General features: G+C 42.2%; 1 protein-coding gene across 2 annotated transcripts in view; it reads right to left on the bottom strand.

Annotated features, from left to right (window-relative positions):
- The window catches only part of HGSNAT (heparan-alpha-glucosaminide N-acetyltransferase), a 48,563-nt gene extending 46,085 nt beyond the window's left edge, over positions 1–2,478 (bottom strand). For both annotated transcript variants that reach the window (XM_022571367.3, XM_089903807.1), the window contains exon 1: positions 2,280–2,478. In XM_022571367.3, the coding sequence (XP_022427075.2) occupies positions 2,280–2,463 (184 nt within the window). In that variant the 5' untranslated portion in view covers positions 2,464–2,478. The remainder of the gene's footprint in view (positions 1–2,279) is intronic.
- Between the last annotated feature and the right edge of the window lie 13,892 nt (positions 2,479–16,370).

The following is a 16,370-nucleotide window of genomic DNA, read 5'->3' as shown; positions in this document are numbered from 1 at the left end:
CATCTTTGTACCTTTTTGCATTATTTGAGCATTTTTTTAAAAAACCAATGAGTCTGTGGGATTAGCAGATGCAAACTATTATATATAGAATGGATAAGCAACAAGGTCCTACTATAGAGCACAGGGAACTATATTCAGTATCCTGTGATAAACCACAATGGAAAAGAATATGAAAAAGTATGTATATATATGTATAACTGAATCATTTGGCCATACAGCAGAAATTAACACATTATAAATCAGCTATAGTTCAATACAATAAATTTTTTAAAAACCCAATGAGTGTGTAGTCTGTATCACTCACACACACACACAAACACAAAGGACGAAATTCCTAAGCCATCCAATATGACGCCGAAATTGAAACTGATGCTCAGTTTCTAGAAAAAGCTGCCAACAGCTGAACTTACAAATACCAGGGCAGGGACTTCCCTCGTGGTGCAGTGGTTAAGACTCCACGCTCCCAATGCAGGGGGCCCAGGGTTCCATCCCTGGTCAGGGGACTAGATCCCACATGCATGCTGCAACTAAGAGTCTGCATGCCACAACTAAGGAGCCCACCTGCCGCAACTCGCCCTTCGCAACCAAATAAGCAAATAAATATTTAAAAAAAAAAGAAATACCAGGGCAGCCTCAAGGAGCATTACATACAACAGACAATTCCCTCTTCCTGTCTACAATGTCTTGGTGAGGAAATAAACCAAACAAAGTCACGTTTCAATAGTGCCCAAGTAACTGTACTGCTCGCATATTAGGCTTTTACTTCATTTCCAAATACTTAATTTCTGGTTCTAGCTCCCTGCTCGTAAGTGTCTTTGCTGAGCATATCTGAAAAGACATAGTCTACTTAATTTTTTTTTCTTTTCAAGTAAACTTGAGTCCACAAATCATATAAAGGTGGAGTTCTTAGTAGGAATCTGTCCCGCCCAAAGTTGGCCTCCAGGTGGCACTAAAAGCCTGGCTGACCTGGCAACACTGCTCTGTGTAGGTTCGGAAGTGGATGGCTTCAGAACGCTACTAGTACGCTCTCCCTCACTACACAGAATCACTGCTTAGAAACTTACCTTTTTCCTACAATAATTATCAGTATTAACTGATGCTAAAGCACAAAAATAGAGCGTTGTACGGGTTCAGTCTCTGACAAGTTGTGACAGGGCAGATTATGTAACCCCTTCAGGTCCGTTCCTCGATTATAAAAGGGAGGGAGTGACGAGACTGAGCTCGGGGGCGGGGGAGACACTGTATTAAACGTAATCAGCTAAGATGCTTTTTAAAAATTGATTTTGTCTTCTCCCTACAACATTTTGATTGAGGAGGAGGGGCAGTTTGAACCACACACGCTGACACCAAAACCCCCGCGTTCTGATACAAAGGTGATGGGATGAAGGGAGCAGAGGCAAGTGGCCCCCAGCTACCCAGGAGATAAGGTGACCTTCCCCAACACTGACCGAACCGGGTTTGCTGCCCTTGGCTGATCCCAAGGGCTGACCTTCGACCACAGCATCCCCTGGGGAGGGGCTTGGGACTGAGATCCTCTAGGGCCCTGGGTCCTCGTCCAAGGGGTCTAGCGGGAGGCCCTGGAATTTGCCTTTTTTTTTTCCACTTCCCTGGCGAGCTCGGAGACCAGGCAAGCTGGGGAAACGCTCGCTGAGCCGAGGTTCACCTCTCCTCTCCTCCCTGCCGGACATGAGCACCGATCCCCCCGAGCCCTCCCAGGTCGTCGACCTCGCCCGGGGCGCCCCTGCAGACCGCAGCCCCGGCGCTCCGCCCGTCACCATGGAAGCGGAACCGCCCAGCGGGCCGGGGAGGCTCGCTCGAGATCCGACCCCGCGCCTCGGCCGCCAGCTCCCGCGCCCGCCGCCTCCCGCGCGCTCCCGCTGCGCCCCCGGCCCGGGCCGCGGTGACCCCGGAGCCCAGCACAGCCGAGCCGGCCTCTCCGTCCCGCCGCGCACGGAGCTGCGCGCTCGGGCCGCGGCTCCGGCGGGTCCCCCGCAACCCCTCCGTGCGGCGGACGGAGCGGGGCGCCGGCCCGGCTCCGATCAGCTTTGCATTAGGGGGCGACAGGTCTCCGGGTCAAAGGCACTCCATGAAGCCCGAGGAGCGCCACTCCCGCCCTCCTGCGTCCTCCCGCGGGTCGGCCTCCGTGCACGAGCCCCGGCCCCGCCACGACAGCGCGGCGGAAACGACACGCGAGCTCCGGGCGCTGCTCCTCCCGAGCTGCTCCTCCCCGGGGAGGGGACAGTCGCCGCCCCGCGGGCCCGGCCGGAGCGCGCACTCACCTGGCGTCGGGGAGCTGCCAGGGGCCAGCAGCGCGGCGCTCAGCACGGACGCGGCCAGCAGCAGCGCGGCCAGCGCCCGGCCCGCGACCCCCGTACCGCTCATACCGCCCGCCGCCGCCGCGCCGCCGCCGCCGCGCTCCCGGGACCCGCGCTGCTCGGCCGCACACGGCCGCGAGCCCGTCATCGCCCGGCGCTCGGCCCCGGGGGCGGGGCGCGAGCCACCGCGGGGGCGGGGCGGGGGCGGATCTTCCGGGGGAGGGGAGCTCACCGCGCCCGGAGCCGCTGCGCAGGGTTTTGCTTTTTTGGGGGTTTTTTGTTTTTTTTTTTTTTTTTTTTTGTCCTGAGGAGACACGCGTCGCGTCGGGAAGAGAGGGCCCCGCAGGCCCAGAGCCGCCGCTCCGCGGTCCCTCACCGCCCGCTGAGCGACATTACGCTGAATCCCTGCGTCCAGCCATTCGCCATACAAACGGGTGTTAGTGTCCTCTGTCCACTGTTCTGAGTCCCTGCCCCCAAGGCGTTTGCTATCCAGAGGGAGAGTTGCGACATAAAAGCCAGAAAAGCCACCGTGTGTTACCACCACTTGGAAGAGCTGGTTGCCAGTCCCGGATGAAGTTAAAGGCTCGCAGGCACGATGACCCCGCGGTTACACTCCTAGCTTTGCGCCCGGGGAAACTAACATACGCATGAAGGGCAGATCCAGTCATGCTTGAGGCAGAGTGGTTTGAAACTGCAAGAACCTGTAAATGATCTAAATGTCCATCAGTGGAGAAAATGGATGAATTGTGGTGTAATGCATACAGCAGTAGAAATGATCTAGACTTACCTGTGTCCACACGGATGAATCTCATAAATAAGGCTGAGAGGGAAATGCAAGTTGCAGAAATATCTTTGTAATATCATACATAAAGTGTAAAGCCAAGCAAAATAGGTATGTTGTTTAGGCTTATATGCATGTGTAATAAAAGTATAAAGATACATATGGAAAGTTAAACACTGAATTTAAGCCGTGGCTGGGAATAGGGAGGAGGCACAATGTTGAGGTCCAGCTTCACTGTGGGCTTCAGCCAGAGAAGTTATTGCTTAGGTAGGGTGATAGATTTATGCGTGCTCTCTATATTATTTTTTATACTTCTCTGTATATTGAATGACTTGATAACTTTGTAAAGCTACAGTACAGTGTGATGAGTGCTATGTTCATAGAAGGACAAGATGCTAAGGTAGCATTTGATGGAAGCACCTAAGCTAGTCTGGGAAGCCTCCCAGGAGGACTGACATTTAAACTGAGTCCTGAGGGATGTGAGCCAGGAGAAGGGAGGAAGAGCGTTCCTAACAGAAGGAACAGCCTTTGCGAAGGCTCAGAGAAAGCACGTCTCAGTGCAGGAACTGAAAGAGACCCAGTGTGACGGAAGCAGAATTCTGTGAGGGGAAGGAGGAGACAGGAGGTGAGCTCGACAATAGAGTTGAGTTTAGGCTTCTTCTTAAGGACAGTAGCAAGCTGTTGAGTTTTACGGTGGAGATAACTTTCAGGAAAGTCATGGTCATGAACTATCTAATAAAGGTCAGTCACATGGGTTTTCTCAGAGAAAACAAACCTCTGTGCCTGAAGGTCAGGAAGAAGTTCAGTGACTCCTTTTTTCCTCCTTGCCCGGCCCCACTGTTCAAAATCCCAGGAGTTGAGGGACACTGGTGTATAAGGAGTATGACAAGACCATCGCCAACTAGACATCTGCTGTCCAACAGCTTCTCTGGTCCCCACAAAACCAGAATGGGCCACAGAGCCCCTTGGGTGGATGTGCCCTTCTCTACTTCTTCTTCGAGGATGGCTCTTTCAGCTCTGTCACAAACCTCCGTGCCCAGAAGAATCTGGAATTCCTGTCTTAGGGCTGAGCATGGCTGGTCCCTCTACCTAGAACACTCTTCCCCCGACACCTCACAGACCCTCCCTCACTTCATTCAGGTCTCAGCTCACCTGTTACCTTCTTCCCCAATACCCCTATTTAAAACTAAAACATTCTCTATCCCTGCGTCCTGCTATATCTGCTTTGGTTTTCATTCTACTCATATCTACCTGACATTATAATGTGTGTTTGTTTCTCTGCTTCCCTTGCACTAGAATGTAAGATCCATGAAGGCAAAGAGTTTGTCCTGAGGGCAAGAACCTTCTCTGTTAAGCTATAATGCACAATAAACAGACACCCAGTCTTGTGGCTTATTTCAGCAAAAGCTCATGTCTTGCTCACATTCATGTCCAGTGCTTCATTCTACCATGACTGCAGCCATGGAGAAATGATGTAGCAAATCCTACACTGGCTCCTGCCAGGCAGAGAGATGCCTGTGACTGGCATTCACTGGCCAAAGCAGGTCATATGATTCCAATGTGACAAACACATGCAGAAATAAAATTGGACAAAATTCAACATCTATTCAACTCTCAACAAAATAGGAATAGAAGGCAACTTCCTCAATCTGATAAATGGCATCTATGAAAAACTTACAGCTAATATGACACTTGAAAGACAATATTTTTTGCCTAGAATCAAGAACAAGGCAAATATATCTGCCCTTACCACTTCTACTCAACACTGTCCTGGAGGTCCCAGTCAGTGCAATAAGGCAAGAAAAAGAAATTAAAAGCACATAAATTGGCTTTGTTCAAACATGACATGATTATATATGTGTAAAATCTTAAGGAAACTACAAAATAAAAGCTGCTAGAACTTAAAGTGAATTTAGCAAGGTCACGAAATTCAAAGTCAATATACAAAAATAGATTGTATTTTTATAACCTAGATATAAACAAAATTGAACATTGAAATTTTTAAAATAGCATTTACAGTAAGTTTTTTAAATGAATACATAAGTAAATTTAACAAAATATATATAAGCAACAAACATGGATGGATCTCATAAACATTAAACTGAATGAAAGAAGACAGACTCAAAAAGGTATATACCATACTGCATGATTCCAACTACATGAAACTCTGGAAAAGAAATTCTAATCTTTCTAAGAATAAAGCAGAGTCATTGCCTGGGGCCAGCAGTGGAGAAAGGATTGAATGGGATGGGGCACATAGGAAATTCCAGAAGAGATAGAAATGCATTGTGTTTTATCTGTAGGGGTGGTGACACAAGTATATAAATGTATCAAAACTCATTGAAATGAATACTTTAAATGGTTGCATTTTATTATATATAAATTGAGCTTCTCCCTTGGGAAATCACCATGGATGGGGTGCCATGTACAGATGTAGCACACACAAAGCAGCAAATTTGAAGCAGAGAAGAGTTATTTTGGAAATGTTGAGTTTGAGATGTTCTTTGGAGAAATGTCTATTCATTTCACTGGATGGTTTGTGGGTCTTTTGCTGAGTTGTAGAAGTTCTGTATATATACTGGATATCGATCACACATCAGATATATGATTTGCAAATAACACTGATATAAAAGGAGAGTTAAGTATTTGGGGAAAATCAGTACTTATGTGGCAAATGAAATTGTGAAAGAGGATGAGATTACCCAGGTAGTGTGTGTAGGGCTGAAAACGGAAACCGGGAGCTGTGGGGTGGGCAGAGACTGAGCGGAAGAAGCCAGAGGGGTGGGAGAAAGCTAGGGGGTGGGAAGCCACAGCAGTCAAGGGGGATTTCAAAAAGGAAAGGACTGAAAAGTGCACATTAAATTTAGCCATTAGTGACCTGGTGACAGCAGTTTCAGGGCAGTAGTAGTAGCAAAGTTCAGACTGCAGTGGGTGGAGGGGTCAAAGGAATACAAAGAATCGTAGACATTTAAACAAGTTGTTCTTGGACAACTGGATAGGCATATAGCATATATAGCATATAGCAAAAGAGTGAAGCTGGACCCTTACTTTACACCATATGCAAAAATTAACTCAGTACTTTAATGTAAGAGTCAAAACTAAAAAACTATTGGAAGAAAACATAGGGGTTCATCTTCATGACCTTGGATTTGGCCTTGGATTCTTTGTTACTCAAAAGCACGACTAACAAAAGAAAAATATAGTCAAATTGGACTTCATCAAAATTAAAAAAATTTTTTTAAAAGACACTGTCAATAAAGTAAAAAGACAACTCAGAGAATATGAGAAGATATTTGCAAATCATACATCTGATAAGGAACTTGTATACAGAATATATGAAGAACTCCTACTCAACAGCAACGAAAACCAAACAACTCGATTCAACAATGGGCAAAAGAGGGGGCGGAGTCAAGATGGCGGACTAGGAGGACGTCAAATTTGTGTTTCCTCACAACTAGGGCACCTACCAGGCACCGGAGGGGGACAACGGACACCTAAGGGGATGGGAGGGACCCCAACTGGGTAGGATGTGGGGCTTGGGGGAAGTGAAGAGAGAGGAAAAGTGGAGGCAGGATGGGACTGGCCCACCTGAGGGGTGGCTGGGGGAGGGGAAGGGATCCCATGCCTGAAGGGGGAAATGGGGGGACCATTGGGAGGGCAGAGGATCAAAAGGGAGCATGGACAGGTTTCCCCTGCCCACCTGGGTCCCCAGGAACCTGCTGAGATCCCCGGCCTGATCCTCTGCTCACCGAGGCCCCCTCCAGCTGCATGGGTCCTGAGGGAGTGGGAGGGACGGAAGGGGAAGCAAAAGTAAAGGCCGGACCTACAGGACGGACACCCCTGAGGGGCAGCTAGGGGAGGGGAGGAGTTCCTACACCCAGCGGGACCCACCCACAGTTAGGGGTCCAGCATCGATGGGGGAGACCCTGGGGGAGGGGCATGGAGGAACGGAAGGGAACAGGGCCAGCGCTTTCCCTGTCCTCTTAGGCACCGGGGAACCTGTAGGGCTCCTGGGCCTAATCCTCTGCCCTCGGAGGCGCCCTCCTACCGCGCAGAGCCCAAGCCCCACCCCTACACCCCCACCCGGGTCCCCGTCTACACTCGGAGACCCCCTCTGAGACCCCCTCCAACACACTGGGCCTAAACCCCACCCACACACCCTCACTCAGGTGGCTACCTCCAAACTCAGGAACCCCATACAACAGAGGCCCTCCTTTCCACATGCTGCTGCTCCCCTTCTGCGCAGGTCGTAAGCAGAGGCCCTGCCCACACTTGAACATTTCACCGCCTAGGCCCCGGCCCATGCTCTACTGTCACCTCCAACCCACCTAGGTCCCGCCCCACCCAAAACCCTGCCCCTGCCGAAGTTCCAGCCCCCGCCTAAACCCCACCCCCAGAGCCAACGCTTTTTTTTTTTCCTCTTTTACATTTTGCTGTTTTACCTTGTTGATTCATTTTTGTTGATCCTTTTATATTTTTATTTTTCCTAAAAAATCTTTTATTTTTCTAATTTTATTTTATTCTTTATAATTTGTTATTGTTCTCTCCTTCTGGCTTGTTTCCCACCCCCCCTTTTCTTTTCTTTTTTTCTGTTGTGGCTTTATTTTACCATGTTGCAGTTGTTTCAATTATAATTTTATTTTTCCTAATATAATTTTTATCTTCCTAATTCTATTTTGTTTTTTACTCTTTGATATTGTACTGCGGCTTTTTTTCTTTCTTCCTTTTTTTTTTTTTATTTTTTACTGTGCCACAAAGGTTGTGTGATCATGGTCCCCAGGCCAGAGGTTGGGCCAGGGCTCCTCTGGTGGGAGCTCTGAGTCCAAACCACTGGACTAACAGAGAACCGCAGACCCCACAGAATATCAGTTGGAGTGAGGCCTCCCAGAGGTGCTCATCTCAGCACCAAGAACCAGCAGCTCTATCCAACTGCCTGCAAACTCCAGTACTGGACACCTCAGGCCAAACAACCAGTAAGACAGGATTACAGCACCAATCATCAAAAAAAAAGAAATGACAAAAAAAAATGTTAGAGTCAAAAGAGCAAGGTAAAAACCTAAAAGACCAAATAAATGAAGATGAAATAGGCAACCTACCTGAAAAAGAATTCAGAGTAATGATAGTAAAAATGATCCAAAATCTCGGAAACAGAATGAAGAAAACACAAGAAACATTTAACAAGGATCTAGAAGAACTAAAGAGCAAACAAACAATGATGAACAACAAAATTACTGAAATTAAAAATACTCTAGAAGGAATCAATAACAGAATAACCGAGGCAGAAGAACGGATAAGTGAGCTGGAAGATAAAATAGTGGAAATAACTGCCAGGGAGCAGAATAAAGAAAAAAGAATGAAAGGAATCGAGGACATTCTCAGAGACCTCTGAGAAAACATTAAACGTACCAACATTCAAATTATAGGGGTCCCAGAAGAAGAAGAGAAAAAGAAAGGGTCTGAGAAAATATTTGAAGAGTTTATAGTTGAAAACTTCCCTAACATGGGAAAGGAAAGAGTCAATCAAGTCCAGTAAGCACAGAGAGTCCCATACAGGATAAACCAAAAGAGAAGCACACCAAGACACATATTAATCAAACTATCAAAAATTAAATACAAAGAAAAAATATTAAAAGCAGCAAGGGAAAAACAACAAATAACATACAGGGACTCCCCATAAGGTTAACAGCTGATTTTTCAGCAGAAACTCTGCAAGCCAGAAGGGAGTGGCAGCACACATTTAAAGTGATGAAAGGGAAAAACCTACAACCAACATTACTCTACCCAGCAAGGATCTCATTCAGATTCAACGGAGAAATTAAAACCTTTACAGACAAGCAAAAGCTAAGAGAATTCAGCACCACCAAACCAGCTTAACAACAAAGGCTAAAGAAACTTCTCTAGGCAGGAAACACAAACAATTAAGGCAGGAAACAATTAAGGCAGGAAACCCCAAACAATTAAGAAAACAGTAATAGGAACATACATATTGATAATTACCTTAAATGTAAATGGATTATATGCTCAAACCAAAAGACATAGACTGGCTGAATGGATACAAAAACAAGACCCCACATACATGCTGTCTACAAGAGACCCACTTCAGACCTAGGGACACATACAGACTGAAAGTGAGGGGATGGAAAAAGATATTCCATGCAAATGGAAATCAAAAGAAAGCTAGAGTAACAATTCTCGTATAAGACAAAATAGACTTTAAAATAAAGACCATTACAAGAGACAAAGAAGGACACTACATAATGATCAAGGGATCAATCCAAGAAGAAGATATAACAATTGTAAATATTTATACACCCAAGAGAGGAGCACCTCAATACATAAGGCAAATGCTAACAGCCATAAAAGAGGAAATTGACAGTAACACAATCATAGTAGGAGACTTTAATTTTTTTTTTTATTACCTTTCGACAAACCCTTGTGTCAAGGGCTGACTTTCAATAGATCGCAGCGAGGGAGCTGCTCTGCTACATACGAAACCCTGACCCAGAAGCAGGTCGTCTATGAATGGCTTAGCACCAGGTTCCCCACGGACGTGCGCTGAATAGTAGGTGACTTTAACACTCCACATTCACCAATGGACAGATCATCCAAAATGAAAATAAATAAGGAAACACAAGATTTAAATGACACATTAAACAAGATGGACTTAACTGACATTTATAGGACATTCCATCCAAAAACAGCAGAGTACAATTTCTTCTCAAGTGCTCATGGTACATTCTCTAGGATAGACCATATCTTGGGTCACAAATCAAACCTTGGTAAATTTAAGAAAATTGAAATAGTATCAAGTATCTTTTCCAACCACAATGCTATGAGACCAGATATTAATTACAGGGAAAAAAATGTAAGAAATACAAACACATGGAGGCTAAACAATATGCTACTAAATAACAAGGAGATCATGGAAGAAATCAAAGAGGAAATAAAAAAATACCTAGAAACAAATGACAATGAAAACACGATGATGCAAAACCTATGGGAGGCAGCAAAATCAGTTCTAGGAGGGAAGTTTATAGCAATACAATCCTACCTCAAGAAACAAGAACAATCGCAAATAAACAACCTAACCTTACACCTAAAGCAATTAGAGAAAGAAGAACAAAAAAATCCCAAAGTTAGCAAAAAGAAAGAAATCATAAAGATCAGATCAGAAATAAATGAAAAAGAAATGAAGGAAACAATAGCAAAGATCAATAAAACTAAAAGCTGTTTTTTTGAGAAGGTAAACAAAATTGATAAACCAGACTCAAGAAAAAAAGGGAGAAGACGCAAATCAACAGAATTAGAAATGAAAAAGGAGAAGTAACAACTGACACTGCAGAAATACAAAGGATCATGAGAGATTACTACAAGCAACTATATGCCAATGAAATGGACAGCCTGGAAGAAATGGATAAATTCTTAGAAAAGCACGACCTTTGGAGACTGAACCAGGAAGATATAGAAAATACAAACAGACAAATCACAATGAAAATGAAACTGTGATTAAAAATCTTCCAAAAAAACAAAAGCCCAGGACCAGATGGCTTCACAGGCAAATTCTATCAAACATTTAGAGAAGAGCTAACACCTATCCATCTCAAACTCTTCCACAATATAGCAGAGGGAGAAATACTCCCAAACTCATTCTACAAGGCCACTATCATCCTGATACCAAAACCAGATAAAGACGTCACGAAAAAAGAAAACTACAGGCCAATATCTCTCATGAACATAGATGCAAAAATCCTCAACAAAATACTAGCAAACAGAATCCAACAGCACATGAAAAGGATCATACACCATGATCAAGTGGGGTTTATCCCAGGAATGCAAGGATTCTTCAATATACACAAATCAATCAATTTGATACACCATACTAACAAACTGAAGAATAAAAACCATATGATAATCTCAATAAATGCATAAAAAGCTTCTGACAAAATTCAACACCCATTTATGATAAAAACTCTCCAGAATGTAGGCAAAGAGGCAACCTACCTCAACATAATAAAGGCCATATATCACAAACCCACAGCCAACATCGTTCTCAATGGTGAAAAACTGAAACCATTTTCTCTAAGATCAGGAACAAGACAAGGTTGCCCACTCTCACCACTATTATTCAACATAGTTTTGGAAGTTTTAGCCACTGCAAGCAGAGAAGAAAAAGAAATAAAAGGAATACAAATTGGAAAAGAAGAAGTAAAGCTGTCACTGTTTGCAGATGTCATGATACTATATATAGACAATCCTAAAGATGCTACCAGAAAACTACTAGAGCTAATCAATGAATTTGGTAGAGTAGCAGGGTACAAAGTTAATGCACAGAAATCTCTTGCATTCCTAAACACTAATGATGAAAAATATGAAAGAGAAATTAAGGGAACACTCCCGTTTACCACTGCAACAAAAATAAAATACCTAGTAATAAACCTACCTAAGGAGACAAAAAACCTGTATGGAGAAAACTATAAGACACTGATGAAAGAAATTAAAGATGATACAAACAGATGGAGACATATACCGTGTTCTTGGATTGGAAGAATCAACATTGTGAAAATGACTATATTACCCAAAGCAATCTACAGATTCAATGCCATCCCTATAAAACTACCAATGGCATTTTTCACAGAACTAGAACAAAAAATTGCACAATTTGTATGGAAATACAAAAGACCCTGAATAGCCAAAGCACTCTTGAGAAAGAAAAATGGAGCTGGAGGAATCAGGGTCCTGGACTTCAGACTATACTACAAAGCTACAGTAATCAAGACAGTATGGTACTGGCACAGAAACAGAAATACAGATCAATGGAACAGGATAGAAAGCCCAGAGATAAACCCATGCACATATGGTCACCTTATCTTTGATAAAGGAGGAAAGAGAATACAATGGAAAAAAGACAGCCTCTTCAATAAGCAGTGCTGGGAAAACTGCACTGCTACTTTAGTTTTGCTTGAAGGTAAAGAATGTGGACTTTAAAGATGTAAGAGACACCATTACAAGTCACTAGGAACAGCCTCAAAGAGCAGCTTCTTTGGGCAACAGACAAAGAAGAGACTGGAGTTGTGTGCTGTGGTGTAGGTGAGGTTGAATCATTCACTGGAGTCACCAGTCAGCCTGGGACGTGTGTGTGACTCCAACAATTGCTGGTTGAAGATGTGAGAATACAACAAAGCTCATTGTGTTCATAATGTACTCCACAATGGCCAGTCCAATTGCTATCCATTTTTTTTAATCTAGAGGCTTAATTGAATGATGTGACAAAATGATGTATGAGAATTAAGACAGCGAAATTCTTTATTTCTGGGTGGAAAGATATACGAGATTAGATTTATCTGTTTAAAAAAAGACAAAAGTTATCACCAAAACCCCATTTCCCATCTTGCACTGTTTGAATTGAGCTTGGGGGAAGAGATGTTTTTCTTAACTCTCTATTTTGTTTGAACTTTTTCTGTGGTTCAAGTGCTGTTTTGTGTGTTGGGACCAAACAGGTGTCAATTAACTTTAAAAGCAAGCATCAAAAAAAAAAAAAAAGGGCAAACAAATGAGCAGAGGATCTGAACAGGCATTTCTCCAAGGAAGATATACAAATAGCCAATAAGGACATGAAAAGATGCTCAATATCATTAGTCATCAGGAAAATACACATCAAATGCACAGTGAGTACCCTGCTCATGAAGGAACAGGGTAGACTGTTCCTGTTCACTGGAAGACTTAATACTGTTAATATGTCAATACTACCCAAAATCAATCTACAGATTCCATGCAATTTTCATCAAAATCCCAAAGGTGTTTTGCAGATAGAAAAAAACATCTAAAATTTATATGGTCTCACATACTCAATTTCAAAACTTACTACAAAGCTATAGTAATCAAAACCATATGATACTGAGTCATAAAGACAGAGAAATAGACTGAAGGAATAGAATAGAGAACCCAAAAATAAACTCTCACATATAAGGCCAAGTGGTTTTAGACAAGGGTGCCATGACCATTCAATGGGGAAAATACAATGTTTTCAAACAAGTGATGTTGGGAAAACTGGATAGCAACATGTAAAAAATAAGTTGTACCCTGTATATAAAAGTTAACTCAAAATGGATCCAAGAGCTAAAACTATAAGTCTCAGAAGGGAATACTTCATGACAATGGATTTAACAATGATTTCTTGGACATGACACCAAAGCACAGAAAACAAAAGAAAAGATAGATAAATTCGACTTCATCAAAATTAAAAACTTTTGTGCATCAAAGGATACTATCAATAGTGAAAAGGCAACCATGGAATGGCAGAAGATATTTGGAAATCATATATCTGATAAGGGATTGATATCCAGTATTTATAAAGAGCATCTACAACTTAACAACAAAATCAAACAACCTGATTCAAAAATGGGCACAGTACTTGAATAGACATTTCTCCAAAGATATACAAATGGCCAGTAAACACATGAAAAGATGCCCAACATCACTAATCTTTAGGGAAATACAAACCAAAACCACAATACCACTTCACATCCATTAGAATGCTACTACCGAAAAAAAAAGAAAAAGAAAAAGGGGAAATAACAAGTGCTGATGAGGATGTGGAGAAACTGGAACCCTTGTGTAATTGCTGGTGGGAATGTAAAATGGTACAGCCACTGTAGAAAACAGTATGGTGGTTCCTCAAAAAATCAAACATAAAATTACCACATAATCTAGGAATTCCACTTTTGGGTATACACCCAAAAGAATTTAAAGCAGGGACTCAGAACAGATATTTGTACACCCATGTTCATAGCAGCATTATGGTGGCTACCAGGCACTTGGGGTGGGAGTGGGGTGGGTTGGTGAATATGGGGAGTTAGTGTTGAATGGATAAAGAGTTTCCCTCGAGGAAGATGAAAAAGTTTTGAAGATGCACGGTAGTGGTGGTTGCTCAACACCGTGAATGTACTTAATGCCACTGAACTGCACACTTAAATGTAGTAATTTTATTTATATTTTACTATAATTTAAAAAGCGGGAAAACCACTCTAGAAGAAAGTTATTGTCATTTCCTATTTCACATATAAGAAACAGAGCCTCTGTGAGACTGATTTTAACAGTAAGGACACTCAAATTCCAAGTATCAGAAGCCTCATCTAAAAATATATAAAAGTAAACCCACCCCAAAGAAAACCATCATCAAATACCACTTCCCACCCATTAGGAGAGTTATGATCAAAAAGATAATGTAGAAAAGTCAGAACCCTCATACATAGCTGATGGGAATGTAAAAGGGCAGATGCTTTGAAAAATAGTCTGTTTAATGGCAGTTCCTCAAATGATTAAACCTAGAGTTACCAAAAGACCCAATAGTTCCATTCCTGGGTATATAAGAAGAGAAATGAAAACACAAAAACTTGTACACAAATGCTTATATCAGCATTATTCATAATAGCCCAAAGTGGAAACAACCCAAATGTCCATCAATGGACTAAAGGATAAAACAAAATATTACTCAGCTCTAAAGAGGAATGAAGTGCTGATACATGCTACAGCTCGGATATACCTTGAAAACATTATGCTAAGTGAAAGAAACCAGACACAAAAGTTCACATATATTATGATTCCATTCATATGAAAGTCCAGAATAGAGAAATCGGTACAGATAGAAAGTAGATCAGTGATTGTTTAGGGCTGGGGTTGGGGGAGGGATGTGAAGATAGGGGATGATAGCTAATCGGTATCAAAGGTTTTGAGATGATTGAAAGTGTTCTCAATATTTTCTCAGCTTTACTGAGGAATAATTGACCAATAAAATTGTATCTATTAACAGGGTACCACATGATGATTTGACATAGTATACTGTGTGAAATCAGGTTATTTAATACATCCATCTCCTCACAGTCACTGTTTTTTGTAGAGACAATGCCTAAGGTCTACTCTTCAAAAATCTAGAGTACACACACATTAACTATAGTCACCATGCTGTACACTAGATTCCCAGAGCTTATCCATCTTACAACTGAAGACTTGTACCCTTTGACTGGAATCTTCCCATCTCCTTCACTCCCCAGCCCCTAGTAACCACCATTCTATTCTCTGAGTTTAATTTTTTTTTTAATTCCACAGATAAGTGAGATCATGCGGTATTTATCTTTCTTTGTCTGCCTAATTTCACTTAGCATAATGTCCTCTAGTTTCATACATGCTGTTGCAAATGGCAGGATTTTCTTTTTTCTCATGGCTGAATAATGTTTTTTGTGTATGTGTATTTTCTTTCACATCTTCCTTACATTTAGTTTGCTTTTATATCTTGGCTATTGTGAATAATGCTACAATAAACGTAGGAGTGCAAATATCTCTTTGAGAGTCTGATTTCACTTACTTCAGATATATTCCCAAATGTGGGATTGTTGGATCATACGGCTCTATTTTAAATTTTTTTGAGGAACCTCTATACTGCTTTCCATAATGGCTGTACCAGCTTACATTCCTACCAACAGAGCACAATTTCTCCACAGCCTGGACAACACTTGTTATCTGTTGTCTTTTTAATAAAAGCCATCTTAGCAGGTGTGAGGTGATATCTCATTGTAGTTTTGATTTGCATTTCCCTGGTGATTAGTGATGTTGAGCACTTTTTGTGTACCTGTTGGCCATTTGTATGTCTGCTCTGGAAAAATGTCTATTCTGCCCATTTTAAAATTGAATTATTTGTTTCTTTGCTATTGAGTTGCACAAGTTCTTTATATATTTTGGATATTAACCCATCAGATATATTGTTTACAAATATTTTCTACCATTCTATAGGTTGCTTTTTCATTTTGTTTCCTTTGCTGTACAGACACTGTTTAATGTGATGTAGTCCCAGGTGTCTACTTTTGCTTTGTTACCTGAGGTTTTGGGTGTCATATAAAATAATCATTGCTAAGACCAACATCAAGGAGCTTTTTACCTATGTTTTCCTCTAGGAGTTTTACAGTTTCAGGTCTTACATTCTAAGTCTTTTATCCATTTTGAGTTAACTTTTGTGAATGTTATAAAATAGGGGCCCAGTTTGATTCTCTTGCATGTAGATATCCAGTTATCCAAACACCATTATTGAAGAGACTATCCTTTTTCCATTAAGTATTCTTGGCACTCTTGACAAAATCAGGGTTTATAAAAGGCTCTCAAATCTGTTCCACTGGTCTGTGTCTACTATAGATTTGTAATACAGTACTTTGAAATCAGGAATTGTGATGCCTCCAACTTTGTTCTTCTTTCTCAAGACTGCTTTGGCTATTCAGATTCTTTTA

The sequence above is a fragment of the Delphinapterus leucas genome, chromosome 21 (genome assembly GCF_059928025.1).
Source record: "Delphinapterus leucas isolate spDelLeu-1000000601 "Yukka" chromosome 21, BTC_Dleu_Yukka2, whole genome shotgun sequence".
NCBI classification, from domain to species: Eukaryota; Metazoa; Chordata; class Mammalia; order Artiodactyla; family Monodontidae; genus Delphinapterus; species Delphinapterus leucas.
The sequence above is the reverse complement of the archived record's forward strand: the minus strand, read 5'-3'. Positions and strand labels throughout refer to the sequence as shown.